The sequence below is a fragment of the Oncorhynchus gorbuscha genome, linkage group LG13 (genome assembly GCF_021184085.1).
Source record: "Oncorhynchus gorbuscha isolate QuinsamMale2020 ecotype Even-year linkage group LG13, OgorEven_v1.0, whole genome shotgun sequence".
Taxonomy (NCBI): Eukaryota; Metazoa; Chordata; class Actinopteri; order Salmoniformes; family Salmonidae; genus Oncorhynchus; species Oncorhynchus gorbuscha.
Genome location: NC_060185.1, coordinates 31,467,122 through 31,486,088, shown reverse-complemented (window position 1 = coordinate 31,486,088; position 18,967 = coordinate 31,467,122). Strand labels below are relative to the sequence as shown.

The following is an 18,967-nucleotide window of genomic DNA, read 5'->3' as shown; positions in this document are numbered from 1 at the left end:
ACCTTGAAGTAGTAGTTCCCCTTGCTCTTTCAAGGGCCGCGGCTTTTGTGGAGCGATGGGTAACGATGCTTCGAGGGTGACTGTTGTCAATGTGTGCAGAGGGTCCCTGGTTCGCGCTCGGGTATGGGCGAGGGGACGGACGTAAAGTTATTCTGTTACATAACTAACTAACTAACTGTCTGCCTGTCTGTCTGCCTGTCTGTCTGTATTAAAAATCCTGTTTATCTTATTTTCCATAATTCATATTTGTAGTAATGAAGGCAATTTAAGCAAAGGCTTTTTACCTCTCACCAGTCTCACCATTACCAAAATGACATTATGGCAAGCAATTATTATATTAGCAAACAATTATTGTGAATCGTCCTGTTGTCCCTAACATCTTTCACTCCCTCGCAAAAGTTGTCGGATGCACACACACCCACACACTCATATACACTCAACTCCTTTCCCCACAAAAACCATAGATTCAGATTCTCAACAGTTGCACCATCCCAGAGCCCAACTCAAGAAAGGTCTTGATTTACGAATGCATATACAGTTACAGCTGTATGAGAAGGCCTACAAAACGATGCAAAAAATAAATGGGCAGAAATGGGGAGACTTGATTAACCATCGTCACGTCCTAGATGATGAAGGTCAGATATACCCCCTTCACCTGAAACACACACAACATGGTCCCCGTAGTGACCATATTCCCAAGCATCTCCATGCAGTCAGACCTGTGATTTTGTGCCACCAGTGCCACAATAATACGCCCCCTCTCTGAATGTCTGAGTGTGACCCTCTTCCCATGGGTTACTGCAGCTAGTGTTGCCAGCACTGCCGCTGCCTGGGTGGGGGCACCCCACCCGGAATCCCCACCGGCTAGGTACAAGGTCGTCAAGGTTCTCATTAGCAGCTTTGAGAAATTCCTTGTATATTATGCTCTCCCTCCAGGGGGCTTTGGCTTTGCAGGACCAACCCTGCCAAGCAGGCTCAGAATCTTGAGGGGGCGGTACTGCTCTAGGTCTCTGACTGCATACAGGCCGCTTACAGCAGGCCCATAAAACAGATAGGGTCTTCTCCTTAGTATCTGGGTCATACAGGTGGGTGTCTAGGGTATAGGATTGTGGACCGTTCCATCAATATAGGACCATAAATAAATAAATGATATCTATAATTTATTTTACCAATTTAGATCCCATGATAGGACAATAAATAGTTTATATGTATAACTTGTTTTAAAACGCTGTTCCACCATGATAAATAAGATGTATAATTCATTATAAAATGTATATCCCTCTTCTGAACAACATTGAAAGCTCTCTCACAACCCCTGCTCAAAGCAATACATTGCTTCTGGGATATGTAACCATTTCCTTTCTCACTCAACGCCACACTTTCCCAAACACCAAAAAACACACACCATCCATTCATATACTGTGCCTTCTGTTTACTGAGTTTCTATTTCCACCATGTTGAATTAGTGTTTTTGTGTTCCAATTAGTTATATTTGATGACAGATAGAAAAGCCATATTTTTTGTTGTATTATTATAATCCATAACCAGGCTAGAATTGTGTGTTTCCTTATTTGCCAACTCTATGAGAACTTCGTCATGTTTATCGACGACGAGAACTACGCGTATCCCTTTCAATCTATTTTCCTTGAAAATTGGATACAGAACTTTACGCCGTTCTGCAATTTCCTTCGGGAACTGATCATTCATGCCAGCAAGTCTTTTCCCCAGGCTTTTAACCATTATTTTATATTTAAAGAAAGAACATTTTGCAACCATTGGGCGTTCATACCCCTGCCTGAAGCGGTGTACTCATTCAAGTTGGATTTTGTTGATAGCTTCGTGTGGAATCGGAAGCGCTGTAAGGAGGAACTCTCTAACTACATGTTCAGGAACTTCTCCTTCTTTCTCTTGGAATCTGTAAGTACCAGATTCTCTCTCATGGATCTAGTCTGTATGTCAAGTAAGGCTTCTCTCAGAACAATGTTCTCCTTTTTAAGTTCATTAACTTCTGTTTCAATCTCAAAGACTGTCCCTTTTAGCTTGTTTGTGTCTTTCTCCAATGTCACAGCTTTTTCATCACTCATCCTGAGGCCTTCAACTCTTTTGTATCCTTACTGACTAGTTCAAGTATACCCTGTTTGTCATTTATTGATTTTAACAGATCGGTTTCGACCTTTACCATTCCCGGGGATGAAAATATTAAATTGTCCGTGTCTGTAGAATAGTTGCGTTTTCGTTTAGAAATAGGTTCCCCTGTCTTACTCTCCATCATGTTAGGTGTTGCTTGTTTTCGTAATATTTGTTATCTTAATATTTGTCGATAAATGTATCGTCTCATTATTTGTTTTGTGCTTGTTATCCAGATTGAGGTTATTACCCACCAGATTGTGTAGTGCTAATATTTAGTCTAATTTACCGATATTGAATATTATGTTTTTATCTTGAGGTGGCCTTACATCGCTGTTTTCAGTCCGTCGTCTTGCCACTTCCGCCTCTCTGAATGATTCATTTGAACTTCAATTTAGTCCTGGAGTAGCTCTAATCCTCTGTCTTGCAATCGGCTTTGTTTAATCCAGAACAGGCTAAATCTATGACTATTTTAAGATAAATATGTGCAAGTCGCTTTGAGTTAACTCAAACAGGCATTTTAGTCCGAGACTCACCTTGTGGGATATTTTGTCATCAGTCTCGCATTCTCTGGATTTATGGCGGGAACTCGGGGGGAAAAAACAGCCAGTCCATTGAATAGCAGACTAACGTTAGTGGTTTCTTTGCAACGCCTGCAGTTTGCCACTGATTCCTTCCAAATGACTCATTGTTGAATTTGGATTTCCAACTTGTGTCCATGGTCGATGAGCATGTTTTATCTATAATTTCTCTTCAAATGACAAGGATTAAAAAGGATTGTCGACTTGATGATGACTGCTAGCTAAGACTTTGAAAGTAAGATGTTGAGTTCAATCAAAGCTACTGTAGATATAACGTGATTTGATGGCATTATGTGGCCAATGACCTTGAGCCTTCTTGGATGGGCACTTCTAATATAACTCTATGGCAGAACCCAAGGGGCAAACATTTTCGAGCTCTAACCTTAGAATTAGGGATGACTACTGTCCCATGAGTGACAGAACTGAACCAATCATGACAGAAAACTGAGCAAATCAGGCGCAACACTGTATTTTCTATTAGCTAGCCCCACCACCACAGAAAGCACTGAGCTAGGCTGAAACACCTGCATTTTGGAGCTGCCTCAAGAAATGTCTCTATGAAATGTAAACAAATAAATAATGTTTTTACATTGTTTGCAAAATGATATGTGACACGTATTAATGCCAAAATAACAAGCAAAACAGGCAAGCCCCCCCCCCCCCTAAAAGTGCGGTGCTCAAAACAGGTGCCCTGAATGACGGGTCGCCACTGATCAAATACAAAGACAGCAGTGTATTACTATTTCATTCATTTCAGTTTGCACTTGAATTCCAATGCATAGTTTTATATGCTCCTCACGTACTCCTCACCTATAGACACACTTAGTGTGGTTTTGAAGGGGTTGGCTGATACAAGGTCTTGTAAATGTCCTTATCTTCCCTATCTCCATTAGGATTGAAGCCTCGTTTTTCTGGCAGCTTAACATCTTAATGTGATTCAAAGACCTACATTCTACACTGGAGTTGCCATGGCAACACCATTTTTTTCTTCCTCACCGGAGATGCTGAGAGATCAATAGAGTATCCGCGACGGTGATGGCAGGAAACACTAGAGCACAGATGGTCCTCAGAGAAACCATGAGCTCTGTGGCCTAGTTACCATTTGAATGCTTACACAATTATTGGAGAACAATATTCTACCTAAAAGTATATGAGACAAAGTTATTTTTGCAGTGATTAAACATATTTTCAGCCCAACCAAGACTTTTGTTGTATGAAATAAGATTAGTTTAGCTATAACCTACTTCATTAATGTAACCTCCCCAGCTACTAAAAAAAGGTCACATTGGGATAATAAATTTACACAAGCCAGGCATAGTGTGCTGCCAGCAATAAAGGGTCTTTTCTATATAAATGGATTCTATCTGGAGTTTAGAAAGATATTCTCTCATAGAAGAACAACCCCCCCCCCCGTGACATTCCCTGATTGTGAAGAACAGATTTGACCTCAATGTAAATTTACATATAGGATATATGCACATAGGAATAAAATAGACTGTTGTAGTCAAACTTAGTAGATATTGTTAATGTTTTGCTCTCCATATCTTGAGTTTCATTGAACAAAAAGTTTCATATCGGTTTTCTCAATACAGTACAACAATCAAAAGATTCATGTCATATGGTATAAATCACTTGATGTGTGATCTACGATAAAGAAATGGAAAGAACGTCTGATCCACAGGGAAAGACAAGCTAAAGACAAATCAAAAGCCTGGCAGTCGAGACAGTTCTTTTCAAAACACATAGCCAGGAATGATTGGTTACCTGTGGATAACAGTCAGTTATCATCATATCCCTGAATGGGCTCCATCTGTGATGAACATCCAGGGGTTAAATGCATGAGCAACAAAGATTGATGCCGAAAATAGGAAAAACTACTGCAAGGCAATATGGCAGCCGTCATGAAAGAATGGGGTTCCATTGGGATTTGGTGGTTATTACACCCAAGGTTCTCTTTTTACACCTGTCACTTATGCTCTCACAGAGCTGGAATCAATAGCACTAAATGGGGATCACAGACTCTGAAGATCAGCCTCAACACCTCAGAACCATCTAATAATACCTCCATCTGATGGATTTAGAACCAATGTCTCTCATCTCACTTTTCACCTTCATGTTTTGTTGCTATGATTTACTTGACAAACTCATGTCTAATTCTGCAGCACATTTCTGAGGTATGAAGAGTGAAGGGAGCATGAAAAGGTCATATAAATCCTGAAGCAGTGCTGACAAGTACCCTTTCTCCCCTTAATAATTCCCTACACTGTTGTGAAGTTCAGAGCTAGAAAAACACACAAACCATACGGTATGACAGGGAAGTTTATGACATATTAGCCCCGTGTAAAAACGACACTAATTATTCAAATTTGTAAGGGATCGACATTGATGCAGCAGTCTGCTGGCATATTATCCAGTTTGTGTTTGTTTTGCTGGCGATTCTGTGTTTTCTTACTGGAATAATGGGTGGGCTGGGGTTCAGTCTTCTATCATCTCACAACAACCTCTAACATGTCTCACATGTCTCTCTGGTGATCGGTACCCTACTAGCATCTTGGTTGATGACTCCATTTGTGTAACATCTGTTCATTATAAATGATGTGATTTTAAACCTCCCAAATATACCAGTTTTAACGTATCTCTTCAATTTCTCCCTCTATCTCTATCTGTTCCAGGATCTGGACACCCAGACAGACAGACAGACAATGGAGCGGCTGGTTGTGTGTGTGCTGCTGTGTGTACTTCTATGTGCGGTGCTGGTGAAGGGCTACAACTGCCCCGGCCGCTGCATCTGCCAGCACCTCTCCCCCACTTTGACTCTGCTCTGTGCTAAGACCGGTCTGCTGTTTGTGCCCCCAACCATCGACCGCAAGACCGTGGAGCTGCGCCTCACAGACAACTTCATCACCATCATCCGCAGGAAAGACTTTTTCAACATGACCAGCCTGGTCCACCTCACCCTGTCCCGTAACACCATCAGCCAGATCACGCCCCATGCCTTCCTGGGCCTGCGCTCTCTACGAGCCCTCCACATGGACGGCAACCGCCTCAGTGTCATCAAGAGCGACCACTTCAAAGGCTTGGTCAACCTCCGCCACCTCATACTGGGGAACAACCAGATCCACCACGTGGCCCCTACCTCCTTTGATGAGTTTGTGTCGACCATCGAGGACCTGGATCTGTCCAACAACAACCTGAGGACCCTGCCCTGGGAGGAGATAGGCAGGATGAGCCACATCAACATCCTCACCCTTGATCACAACCTGATCGATCACATCGGAGCTGGGACTTTCACACTCCTCACCAAGCTGGTTCGTCTGGATATGACCTCCAACCGGCTGCAGAAGCTACCTCCAGACAGCCTGTTTCAGCACGCACAGGTGCTGTCAGACGCCAAGGGCTCCAACCCGTCTTCCCTGGCAGTGAGCTTCGGAGGGAACCCTCTCCACTGTAACTGTGAGCTCCTGTGGCTCCGCAGACTGACACGACACGACGACCTGGAGACATGCGCCTCCCCGGAGCACCTCATGGACAAGTACTTCTGGTCCATCCAGGAGGAGGAGTTCATCTGCGAGCCCCCGCTCATCACCAAGAACCTATCCACCAAGCCCTACGTCATGGAGGGCCAGGGGGTCACCCTCAAGTGCAAGGCCATGGGAGACCCAGACCCGGCCATCCACTGGCGCTTCCCAGACGGCAAGCTGGTGCATAACAACTCCCGCACCATCCTGTATGACAACGGTACCTTGGACATCCTCATCACCACCCTAAAGGACAGCGGTGCCTTCAACTGTGTGGCCTCCAATGCTGCAGGCATCGCCACAGCTGCTGTGGAGATCAACATGATCCCTCTGCCCCTGTTTGTAAACAACACATTGCATCACATGCGCGAGGCTGATCGGGGCCTCTCTGACATCACCACCTCCTCCAAGTCAGGCAACGACACCAAGGGCCATGACAAGCACCAGGACAGGAGGGTGGTGGTGGTCGAGTTGACCTCCTCCTCGGCTGTGATTCGCTGGCCCTCCGAGCGCCACATCCCAGGCATCAGGATGTACCAGATTCAGTACAACAGCACTGCAGACGACACACTGGTTTACAGGTAAGACATGTGGGGGCTGGTGCTGGGGGAATGGGAGCACTAGGGCTGGAGGACTGGAGCTGGTGGAAAGGGGGTTTAGTGCAGCAGCTACTCCTCCTGGGGTCCACATAAAACGTACAAATACATGACAAGTACAGAACAGTTATAGACAAGGGCATTCAATTGAACAAAAAAAAGAGGGTGCGGGTGGGGATGAGGCTGCGGTGGGGTGGGGGTCTGAACCAGCTCTGGAGACGTTCTGAGCCATCTGGAATGCCCATCTGCTGAATGGCATGACAGTCCATTATAATACATCCATAACTCCCAGAGCTGAATAGGTGCTGTATGATTAACTATGCCACTACATTTAAGTATGCGCAAAATGTATTATGGTTTAGGGATAAAAGAAGGTATAAACAGACCATATGTTGATTTCAATTGATAAAAATGCATAGTATGACTTTACATTTCCAGTTTATTAGCTTTAAGCCTATGAGAAAAGAAAGATTACACGATTAAGACATATGACTTGGCCTTTAGAGTGTAATTATAAACTGGGTGGTACAAGCCCTGAATGCTGATTGGCTGACAGACATGGTATATCAGACCGTATACCACGGGTATGACAAAACATTTATTTTTACTGCTCTAATTACGCTGATAACCAGTTTGTAATAGCAATAAGGTACCTCTGGTGTTTATGATATATGGCCAATATACCACGGCTAAGGGCTGTATCCAGGCACTCCGCGTTGCGCCTTTTTTAAGAACAGCCCTTTACCACACCCCCTCAGGCCTTATTGCTTAAATATACCCCTTTGTCTCGATATTATCCAGGTTCAGCAGGCACTATCACGTCCCAGTCCTTAACCCCAACCCAACAATAACCCCTTCCCTTAACATAATCCCAATAGGATATAATTGTTCCTAGGACACCCGTGAGTCAAATTCTGGGACATGAGCATGCTAACTTCTGCAGATAGAAATTCAAATGTGAGAAGCCTCTATCAGTGGAACATTAGGGGACCCTGTTTAATATGAGATATTACAACATGTAATTTATTTCACATTGATGAATGACTCATGTCTAATCCAATGAAATCATTCATTTCAGTCCATCTTAAAAGAGAAATTCAGTGTATTCGGAAAGTATTCAGACCCCTTGACTTTTTCCACATTTGTTTACGTTACATCCTTATTCTAAAATACCCCATAATACCCCTAAAATACCTCATAACACCAAAGCAAAAACAGCTTAAAGAAATATCACATTTGCATAAGTATTCAGACCCTTTACTCAGTACTTTGTTGAAGCACCTTTGGTAGAGATTAGCCTGTAATCGCTGCCAAAGATGCTTCAAATAAGTACTGGATAAAGGGTCTGAATACTTATGTAAATGTGATATTTCTTTATGCCCGGATTCGAACCCGATCCAACATCTCTGGAGAGACCTGAAAATAGCTGTGTAGCGACACTCCCCATACACCCTGACAGAGCTTGAGAGGATCTGCAGAGAAGAATGGGGAAAAACTCTCCAAATACAGGTGTGCCAAACTTGAGGCGTCATACCCAAGAAGACTCGAGGCTGTAATTTACATGGATCGGGTTCAAATCTGGGCTCTGGCTGGGCCACTTAAGGACATTCAGAGACAGTCCCGAAGCCACTCCTGCGTTGGCTATGTGCTTAGGGTTGTTGTCCTGTTGGAAGGTGAACTTTCATCTTGGGTGCTCTGGAGCAGGTTTTCATCAAGGATCTCTCTGTACTTTGCTCCATTCATCTTTCCCTCGATCCTGACTTGTCTCCCAGTCTCGCCGCTGAAAAATATCCCCACAGCATGATACTGCCACCACTGTGCTTCACCGTAGGGGTGGTGCCAGGTTTCCTCCAGACGTGACACTTGGCATTTGGGGGCCAAAGAGTTCAATCTTGGTTTCATCAGACCAGTGAATCTTTCTCATGGTCTGAGAGTCCTGTAGGTGCCTTTTGGCAAACTCCAAGCATGCTGTCATGTGCCTTTTATTGAGGAGCGGCTGAGCGGCTTCCGTCTGGCCACTCAACCATAAAGGCCTGATTGGTTGAGTGCTGCAGAGAAGGTTGTCCTTCTGTAAAGTTCTCCTATCTCCACAGAGGAACTCTGAAGCTCTGTCAGAGTGACCATCGGGTTCTTAGTCACCTCCCTGACCAAGGCCCTTCTCACCTGATTGCTCAGTTTGGCTGGGCAGCCAGCTCTAGGAAGAGTCTTGGGGGTTCCAAACTTCTTCCATTTAAGATTAATGGAGGCCTCTGATCTTGGGGACCTTCCCCAGATCTGTGCCTCAACTCAATCCTGTCTTGGAGCTCTACATACAATTCCTTCGACCTCATGGCTTGGTTTTTGCTCTGACATGCACTGTCAACTGTGGGGCCTTTATATAGACAGGCGTGTACCTTTCCAAATCATGTCCAATAAATTGAATTTACCACAGTTGGACTCCAATCCAGTTGTAGAAACATCTCAAGGATGATCAATGGAAACAGGATGCAGCTGAGCTCAATTTCGAGTCTCATAGCAAAGGGCCTGAATACTTATGTAAATAAGATATTTCTGGTTTTTAAATGTAACACATTTGCAAATATTTCTAAAAACCTGTTTTCACTTTGTTATTATGGGGTATTGTGTGTAGATTGATGAAGATTTGTATTTATTTAGTCAATTTTGTAATAAGGCTGTAACCAAACTAAGTGTAGAAAAGGGGAAGGGGTCTGAATACTTTCTGATTGCACTGTTTGTGCTCACACTGCCATTTTGTATTACTCATTCAAATACCCTTATTGAATTGAGAGTACTTAGGTCTATTGGATGTGTGTCTATTTGACCCAGTGTGCACCACCAATACCGGGGCACAAATGAAAAAATTGAACTGGAAAGTTTTCTCAAAGGAATCAAAAGGTCAAGTTTAAAGCTGTTGTTGTTGGTGGTTGACTTTGCTAATTTTATCATTTCTGATTTAATTAGCTATTCTCCTGTATAATGTTCTCCCCTGTGTTTAAATAGTGACCTGCGTGTTGTTTAGTCTTTAGGTGATATATTATTACCTACAAGTGACAACCATCAAAGCATTCCTTGAGGGGAAAATGGCCATGTTTTTAATTATATTAACACAGATGTCCGCCTAAAGACAATGTCTTTCTCCTTCATGTTTACAGACAATGTGTTTATTTCACACATCATCAAACTTGGGCATTTGGCCAGAAGCCTGTGTTGTCTTTCCTTGAAGATGTTGTGACATATACAGTGTATATATATATATATATATACATATATATAGTGATGGCTTGTTTGTCACCTTGCTGTTTACCTTTTGCAGTCATAGTATACATAAAATGCTGGGGGAGATATTTTGCACTGTCACCATGTAACATTGCCTAGTGTCTAAGTCAAGTGTCAGCACTGTTGTCTTTACTTGGTCCCCAAATATATGGGAGATATTTAAAGCCTCACTGGAGCTGAAGTAAGTTGGCATGGCTGTCTTTTTTCTGTGTTTTTTCAAACACCTTAGTGTCAGGTTAAATCTTCTTACGTGCATGCCGTTAATGGGAATGCAGTGTGACACGGTCTGGCACTCTTTTGTTCCATACAGCATATTGGTGGTAACTGAGGGGGAGGTCGAAACTACCCTGGCAAAGCTAACCTTCACCACTCCTGTTTATTCCTTCATTTTTTCTGCAGAATGATCCCGTCCACCAGTAAGACCTTTCTGATCAACGACCTGGCGGCGGGCCGGGAGTATGACCTGTGTGTCCTGGCGGTGTACGACGACGGCATCACCTCTCTGACGGCCACGCGCGTGGTGGGCTGCGTCCAGTTCCACACAGCCAGCGAGGTCAGCCAGTGTCGCTTCATCCACAGCCAGTTTCTGGGCGGCACCATGATAATCATCATTGGCGGCATCATCGTGGCTTCAGTGCTGGTGTTTATCATCATCCTCATGATCCGCTACAAAGCCCACAGCAGCCCCGAGGACAGCAAGGTCAAGGTCAGCTCCAGCATGCACTCCCAGACCAACGGCAGCCAGCACAGACTCCAGCGCTCCACCTCCAAGCAACCTGCTGAGGACAGCCACCAGAGAGAAGCCCTACCGGTGGCAGCCAAGGAGTGCATGGCCCTGGTGCTGAAGGTCGACAGTGACAAGAGGGAGTGGGACACTCCTCTGGCCACCACGGCAATCCTGGAAGTGGAGCTGCCCCCCCTGCCCACGGACAAGGTGAGGAGGACCAGCCTGGACGCCCAGCGCTCTGGATCTGGCCCCCCGTCAGAGGACACACAGACAGAAAGCAGCCTGATGGGCTCCACCATATCCTTGTGTCTTCTAGGTCCCAACGCCAGCACCAAGGAGGCCCCCAGGCTCAAGGACAAGAGCACCCTGGCCAACATGGGGTTTAATAATGAGCTGGCACGAACTAGGCACAGGTTCAGCTTTGATGGGGGAGACTACTCCATATTTCAGAGCCACAGTTACCCCCGCAGAGCGCGGACGAGGCGGCACAAGTCTACAAACCAGCTCAACGTGGAGTCCTCACCGCTCGCCAACCGGAGAGTCACTTTCAGCAGCACTGAATGGATGCTGGAGAGCACAGTGTAAGAGATACAGCCTGGCCTCTCTGGCTCTCTCAAAGACACACACACACACACAGTTTGACACATACACCCTCATGCACACCCATTTACATATCTAACAAATAAATCTACATGCATACACAGACTCAGAGAGTTGCTGGAGAAGAAAACAGTCCCCTTTCATCCTGCCTCCCCTCATACTCCCAGAGCGACACAGAGTTGTTGGACATTTCATTAGTTTCTGCAGCAGTGCCTTATTCTAAAATATGTACGAATGGAGGATGCTGCTCATTGTAGTCATAAACTTTCCTTTCTATCATGGTTTTCCCCGTTTCATGGGGAGTGATGCTTTGAGTTGTTGTGTTCTTTGACATGCCAAGGGTTGGGGCATTTGTAACTTTTCCTTTTAATGTTAAAAAGATCACACTGTAAAGTGAACAACCAGGTATCTTGTATGTTGATCATCCTTTGGGTTCTTTCAAAGACTTTTGCACACGAAGACACGACGATACGAGGACAAGTATCACACCAGTCTATACATTATTAAAAATATAGAACTATACACATGCCGATTTCAAATGTTAGCATAGAGGATGGACCTGATAAACCTGTGGACTCCTCCATGCTGGTTGGACTGTATGATATTACTAGGTATTGTTCCAGATGTGACTGTATGATATTAATCGGTATTGTATCTGGCTGGTCTAGATAAAAAGACAACAAAAAAATACATATAGAAGTATATTAAAAAGATTGGTGTATGTGTATTATGTAAGTCATATGTCACAACTTTTTACTGAGCATTTGGGTGTTGGCCACAAGTTTTTACATTAAAAACCTGTGTCCTCAAACTTCCCCCTATTTAGTATGACAAGGTTTGGACCACTTATCCCTTATGAGGGTATTAAATTGTTTGTGTGGGTTAACTGTACTGTTTGTGCCGCGTCCTTTTCTTACGGTGATCCTGGATCCTTTCGTCAAAATCATGAAAGCTGCTTGCACATGGATCAGTGGGAAGGCCTATATGCATTAAGGCATGTATCTTGTCCTTCTGTAGCTCAGTTGGTAGAGCATGGCGCTTGTAACGCCAGGGTAGTGGGTTCGATTCCCGGGACCACCCATACGTAGAATGTATGCACACATGACTGTAAGTCGCTTTGGATAAAAGCGTCTGCTAAATGGCATATATTATTATTATTATTATTATTATATATTAAGATATCATATCTTGTGCCTGTTGAGACAAACATGTGGGGGATTTCAAGGGTCTCAAAGGAAGCTGTTGTCAAAGTATACAAACATCAGGTCAGAAACAATACTCCTTTATTTGTCACAAATAAACTATTTATTCTGATGAAGTCAATAGAGGCCATGAGTCAATCAATCCTCAGGGTCTACTACACTGATTGAGCCACTAGGTGGAGACAACGCACCATAGTTAACAGGATATTAGACCCTGCAGGCCTAGCCCTTCCACTAAATAATAAATTAACCTTGTACAGCGTGATGATCATTAAGGAGAAAAGCATGAACTTGAAAAGATACCATATAGCAGTGGCCTGCTCTCTACGTAAGAATAAAACTATGCCGCTCAAACCTGTTTTAGACGACAGCAACTTTTTCAGCACCTCTCTTGAAAGGAGTTTATATAGTGATGTAGAAATTCTCATTCAGTGCTGACCTATTCCATTTTCTTTCACATTACATCTACAGCGAGTACTGTAGAAACTTAACACTAGAGGGAAACCATACACCATTTATACAATGTTATATGGTGAATGGTACCCAGTTCTGGACGTATTCAACCCAAGGGGCAATATTTCATAGAATTTAATGCATGAAGAGTCAAATTCATGCTCAAGCTCATGAAATAGAAAGGCTATAGGCCTACTGAGAAGACTTGTGAATGATAGTCATGTAGATATCCTGCAGTCATAACATGAGATCCATGTGATTTGTCCTTCCTGTCTAAAAGTATGGTGTGATAACCATTTTATTTTCCAATGTCCCACCTGACATTCTGTTAAATCCCGACTCCCATAAATCAAACGTTTTTAAAATAAATACTGAATTTTAAAAAAGCATAAAAGATTGTCACAATTGGTTGGGAAATCTGCATAAAATTTCATAATTTTCCATAGTATAACAGCTAAAGTCAAGCCAGGACACTAACTATGAGACAAGGCTCAGCAGTCAATCAACTTGTCATGAGGTGGAATTAGGTGGCTTTCGTTTAGTCCATATTTGTGCAGTGTCAGCTCACTATCTGAGCACTGCAGCTTGAGCAGCACCAGTAACAGAAGGTGAGGTACTGCTGAATGCCCTTAGGGGAGAACACAGGTTTGTGCTCAGCTGTACACAGAAAGAGAAGTACAGCACAGAAGAGTATTGCAGAGGGAAGATGTTAAGGGAAAAGCGATATGCTTTCCCCTGCCAGTAAGTCTGTTCAAAAGTTGGATTTGTACTTTAGCCAATTCCTCAGTTGTCTTGTTATTGGATAAATCACAAACATGTCTAGCAATTAGCTATGGTGATGCTGTGTTCTCAACAAATCTAGTGGGAAACATTGGACACTAAAGTGGAAGTGGGGTGTAACTGTGAAAGCTTTGCCCACTCACTTTCAGCAACTGAAAGGGGGCAGTATGAGGGTACAGGTTACTGGCTGCCAATGGAAAAAGGTTCAATTCTCAGAACTGTCCTCCGATTTGTCCTCTCCTGCTTTCCAGTTTTTCTTCCTCTTCTTGTGTGACTCTGGTCCTGAGTCTCTGTGGGAGTTCATCTATCATTTCCTCCTTCTCACTCATCATCCTCCTCCTCCTCTGAGCTGCTCTCCTCTCTCTCTCTCTCTCCCTCTTCTTCCTCTTCTTGTGTGACTCTGGTCCTGAGTCTCTGTGGGAGTCCATCTATCATTTCCTCCTTCTCACTCATCATCCTCCTCTGAGCTGCTCTCCTCCTCTCTCTCTCCCTCCCTCCCTCTTCTTCCTCTTCTGTTTGCTCTTGCTGCTTTTCCTCTTCTGTTCCTGTTTGACACTGTCGCTCTTGTTGCTGCTGGACTCGCCGTCTGACTCGCCGTCTGACTCGCCGTCTGACTCGCCGTCTGACTCGCCGTCTGACTCGCCGTCTGACTCGCCGTCTGACTCGCCGTCTGACTCGCCGTCTGACTCGCCGTCTGACTCGCCGTCTGACTCGCCGTCTGACTCGCCGTCTGACTCGCCGTCTGACTCGTCTGACTCACCTATCCTTCGCTTTTCCTCTTTCTTCTTCTTGGAGGACTTGTTCAGAGGTTTTGATTTGGCTGTTTTAAGTCTGGACGTTTTCTTTCTCCAATGCCCATTCTGATCATCACCACGGTCTCTATCCCTGAAAAGACAAATCAGGCATTATAACAATGCAACATTTATTGTATTGAAGCAAATAGTGAGATTTCTACAACAAAGACGATGCATAAGACTTTCTCCAAACACCCCACAGGATCGACATCCGCGTTACTTGCAAGAGGAAGCGACGCAGGTACAGAGGACAAAGAGCCGGATACCTGGTGAGGACCTGGCCGAAGGCGACTGGGAAAGCTGCTGTTACCGTCAATACTACTCGCCAACGTGCAATCATTGGTCAATAAATTAGACAAGGTGCCATCACGAATATCCTACCAACAGGACATCAAAAACCGTAATAACCGTTTCACAGAATCGTGGCTGAATGACGACGTGGATATTCAGCTAGCAGGATATACGCTACACCGGCAAGATAGAACAGCACACTCAGGTAAGACGAGGAGGGCGGTCTGTGCATATTTGTAAACAGCTGGTGCACAAATTTTTAAAATTATATTTTTAAAATTTTACCCCATTTTCGTGGTATCTTGACTCATCGCTACAACTCCTGTACGGGCTCGGGAGACACGAAGGTAGAAATCCATGCGTCCTCCGAAACAACCCAACCAAGCCGCACTGCTTCTTAACACAGCGCGCATCCAACCTGGAAGCCAGTCGCACCAATATGTCGGAGGAAACCCCGTGCACCTGGCTACCGTGCACTGCACCCAGCCCGCCACAGGAGTCGTTGGTGCACGATGAGACAAGGATATCCCAACCAGCCAAACTCTCCCTAACCCGGACGACGCTAGGCCAATTGTGCGTCGCCCCACGGACCTCCCGGTTGTGGCCGGCTGCGACAGAGCCTGGGCGCGAACCCAGAGTCTCTGGTGGCACAGTATAGCGCCCTTAACCACTGCGCCACCCGGGAGGCCAACTTTGATTTGATCCTTACTACAGCTACTACAGTTATGGGACATGGTATTTCATGTTAAGTGCAGTTCATTTCTTACCAGTCACTTTTAAACTCCTCGGGGTATAGCTCCTTAAATCCTCCCATCTGTAGAGGAAACATGCACAGTACCAATGACATTCACCTTTCATAGTATGTCGCCGTTTGTCAACTCAAACACAAACCTATGAACTCACAAGGCTATAATACTACAGAGTTGTCCTTCTGTAGCTCAGTTGGTAGAGCATGGGGCTTGTAACGCCAGGGTAGTGGGTTCGATCCCCGGGACCACCCATATGTAGAATGTATGCACACATGACTGTGAGTCGCTTTGGATAAAAGCGTCTGCTAAATGGCATATATTATTATATATTATTGTAAACAGAAAAAAGATGCACCTGTCTGAATCATTGGCTTCAAAGTCAGAGTTTCTTGGTCCAGTAGCGTGCCTCCCTCTTGTCCTGGCTGGAATGGTGTTCTCTTCCCCGCAGCCGGTCTCCCAGTCTGTCTACAGACCCATCCTCCACACGATCACAGTGCATGTGACTCCTGAGGAATAGACAACATGGGTGAACTCTAATTCTGATGTCTGTCAACCTGTTCACTATAACACGCTTCTAAGCTACTGTAAGGCTGCATCCTGATTCTCCACCCTTCTATCAAAACGTGCCCTTGCATCCTGATTCTCCACCCTTCTATCAAAACGTGCCCCTGCGTCCTGATTCTCCACCCTTCTATCAAAACGTGCACTTGCATCCTGATTCTCCACCCTTCTATCAAAACGTGCCCTTGCATCCTGATTCTCCACCCTTCTATCAAAACGTGCCCTTGCATCCTGATTCTCCACCCTTCTATCAAAACGTGCCCCTTGCATCCTGATTCTCCACCCTTCTATCAAAACGTGCCCCTTGCATCCTGATTCTCCACCCTTCTATCAAAACGTGCCCCTTGCATCCTGATTCTCCACCCTTCTATCAAAATGTGCACTTGCATCCTGATTCTCCACCCTTCTATCAAAACGTGCCCCTGCATCCTGATTCTCCACCCTTCTATCAAAACATGCCCTTGCATCCTGATTCTCCACCCTTCTATCAAAACGTGCCCCTTGCATCCTGATTCTCCACCCTTCTATCAAAACATGCCCTTGCATCCTGATTCTCCACCCTTCTATCAAAACGTGCCCCTTGCATCCTGATTCTCCACCCTTCTATCAAAACGTGCACTTGCACACTTCCCATCATGAATCTTAAAATGGTGGAAACCGACTCCAACAAATGATTACACAAACACATTTCTTTTATATCCATGCCGGGAAGTAAGTGCACACTTTGGGAAAAGGGTGGTGAATCGGGACACAACCTAAGATAGCCTGATATATCAGCCGGTGATAGCTAACACTCACGCTATGTACCGTCTGAGACAACGCAATGTCATTATTTGGAAAGGCTCCTCTCAGGACCTCTACAAGCTGGAATGTTGAATAAAAGGACATTTTAACTTATTCTACCGGTTGTCTGGGTGGTTGGTCCTTATGCAGCTGAACTGTCAGACAATAGCCCATATCCACTGGAAAGCATGATTAAATAAACTTTTCAAAACACTAGTAGTGCATTCAGATTTCTATCACCTGAAGTGTGTGCATGCCATGCATACTAGCTGAGCTCGTGCACGTGTTCACGTGGTTTTACACAATCCAAATAACATTGCAGTGTCTCAGACGGTACATAGCTTTAGTGTTAGCTAGTCATCACCGGCTGATGTTTCAGGCTACACTACTTCCATTCTCGAACAGTGAGGGGACCTGGATGTATTTAAGGCTCGTGGCATCGATCTGTGGCTGGTGAATGGCCCCTTCTCCATCCCCCTCAACTTCTACATCTCCGACTCCTCCTGGATCTGAAACAGACCACATCTATCATGAGGAGAGAACACAGCTACACACGCACATTTAGCTAGCTCTCCCACTCTCACCTTGTTGTGGGCATCTGTGTGACGAATAACATTTCGCAGCAGCACCTTGCCCATCGGCACCCTGGACATGATGATACCTGAGAAGAGAAAAGGTATAAGGTACTGTACACACAACACTGTGAATTACACATCGGCAGCAACATACTGGGGTTGGAGTCACAATACAAAACAGATCAGGACAGGTGCATTGGAGAATATATTTTGTTTCAAATTCCCCCGATCATAATGACCGACCATCCTGCCAATCACAATAAGTTGAAATGGAATAGTATTTAACTTCCCACGGGCTGTTTTGTGCTCTGAATACAATTGAAAGCAACTCTAGTGTTAGCACAATATTGGACTTAAGGTGCCTAATGTTGTTCCTTAGTCCAGTGACCTTACATGTTCTGTTTAATGGGGGAATTGCCACTCGAAGCCAACAGCCAAATACTCCATCTAAACATGAATCAATTGCAGTATGATTCTAGAAACATAAATCATTGTACTTTCATATCACATCAAAATAATTATACGAACATAAAAAATACACACTTAGTCAGCAGTGGAGGCTGCTGCGGGGAGGGGAGGGCGGCTCATAATCATGTGTGAAACGGAGCGAATGGCATCAAACAAGTTTGATGTATTTGATAATATTCCACACCACCCATTACCACGAGCCCGTCCTCCCCAATTAAGGTGCCACCAACCTCCTGTGCTGCACTGGTTTAACACTGGTGCAGCAGACATTACTTTTCTGTGACAACACGTTTGTTGCGTCTGTCTGCCGTTTACACACAGGTGTTCAGAGACGCAGATAGCGAACTGGTACAGGTAGTCCACTCTTCCGTATGTTTTCTGTGAACAAGCTCTGTAAAATGGAAATATGACCGCGTAGGAACCCAAATCAATGAGCATCAATTTATCCATGTTTAAAAATATATATATTTAATCACCGATATGAAAGGTCCTTATGCTTTCAAAACCGATGCGATGCAAGCGACGCGTATTAATGTTCAGACAAAACTCCCCCTACGTCCAATGATTTATGTGTAATTTAATGGAAGGGCAAGATCAAGGGCTACGCTAGTGTATGTAGATACACCCGCGTTGCTAAAAGCACATGCGAGCTATGAAGCTACAGCTGGTTCGCGTTAACGGGTAGTTTTATCAACAGGAGCTTTGCTAGATGAGAAGTCAAATCCATATATTAATCCTATGACGCTCATTTCAACCCTGATTAAATATTTATGAATCAGAGTTACCGTTTGATATTTAACGTTTACGAATAAAAACACAAAACAGGCTGACTTCTCTGTCCGTGGCGTATAGCGGAAGAAACACATGCGCAAAGCCTTCTGCATAA

The 18,967-nt window shown here is 44.5% G+C and overlaps 2 protein-coding genes across 9 annotated transcripts; one reads left to right on the top strand and one right to left on the bottom strand.

The window, feature by feature from the left end:
- The first annotated feature begins 5,386 nt into the window (after positions 1–5,386).
- Positions 5,387–12,392, top strand: LOC123993956 (leucine-rich repeat and fibronectin type III domain-containing protein 1-like). The gene is made up of 2 exons (XM_046296435.1): positions 5,387–6,807; positions 10,498–12,392. Exons 1-2 carry the CDS (start codon positions 5,411–5,413, stop codon positions 11,408–11,410), a joined length of 2,310 nt encoding a protein of 769 aa, XP_046152391.1. The 5' UTR covers positions 5,387–5,410; the 3' UTR covers positions 11,411–12,392.
- A 299-nt stretch (positions 12,393–12,691) lies between these two features.
- LOC123992717 (clumping factor B-like) lies at positions 12,692–18,967 on the bottom strand. Of its 8 annotated transcripts, XR_006831298.1 has the most exons (7): positions 18,867–18,967; positions 18,355–18,472; positions 17,623–17,699; positions 17,453–17,547; positions 16,050–16,200; positions 15,713–15,759; positions 12,692–14,745 (listed from the first exon to the last, which is right to left on the bottom strand). XR_006831298.1 is itself a non-coding variant. In XM_046294166.1 (6 exons), exons 5-6 carry the CDS (start codon positions 15,757–15,759, stop codon positions 14,313–14,315), a joined length of 480 nt encoding a protein of 159 aa, XP_046150122.1. In that variant the 5' UTR covers positions 16,050–16,200; positions 17,453–17,547; positions 17,623–17,699; positions 18,867–18,928; the 3' UTR covers positions 12,692–14,312. The 8 variants fall into 8 exon arrangements, 4 of the variants coding, with proteins under 4 accessions (XP_046150122.1, XP_046150120.1, XP_046150119.1 ...); XR_006831297.1 differs by having other exon boundaries at positions 18,312–18,940; XR_006831296.1 differs by having other exon boundaries at positions 18,355–18,940.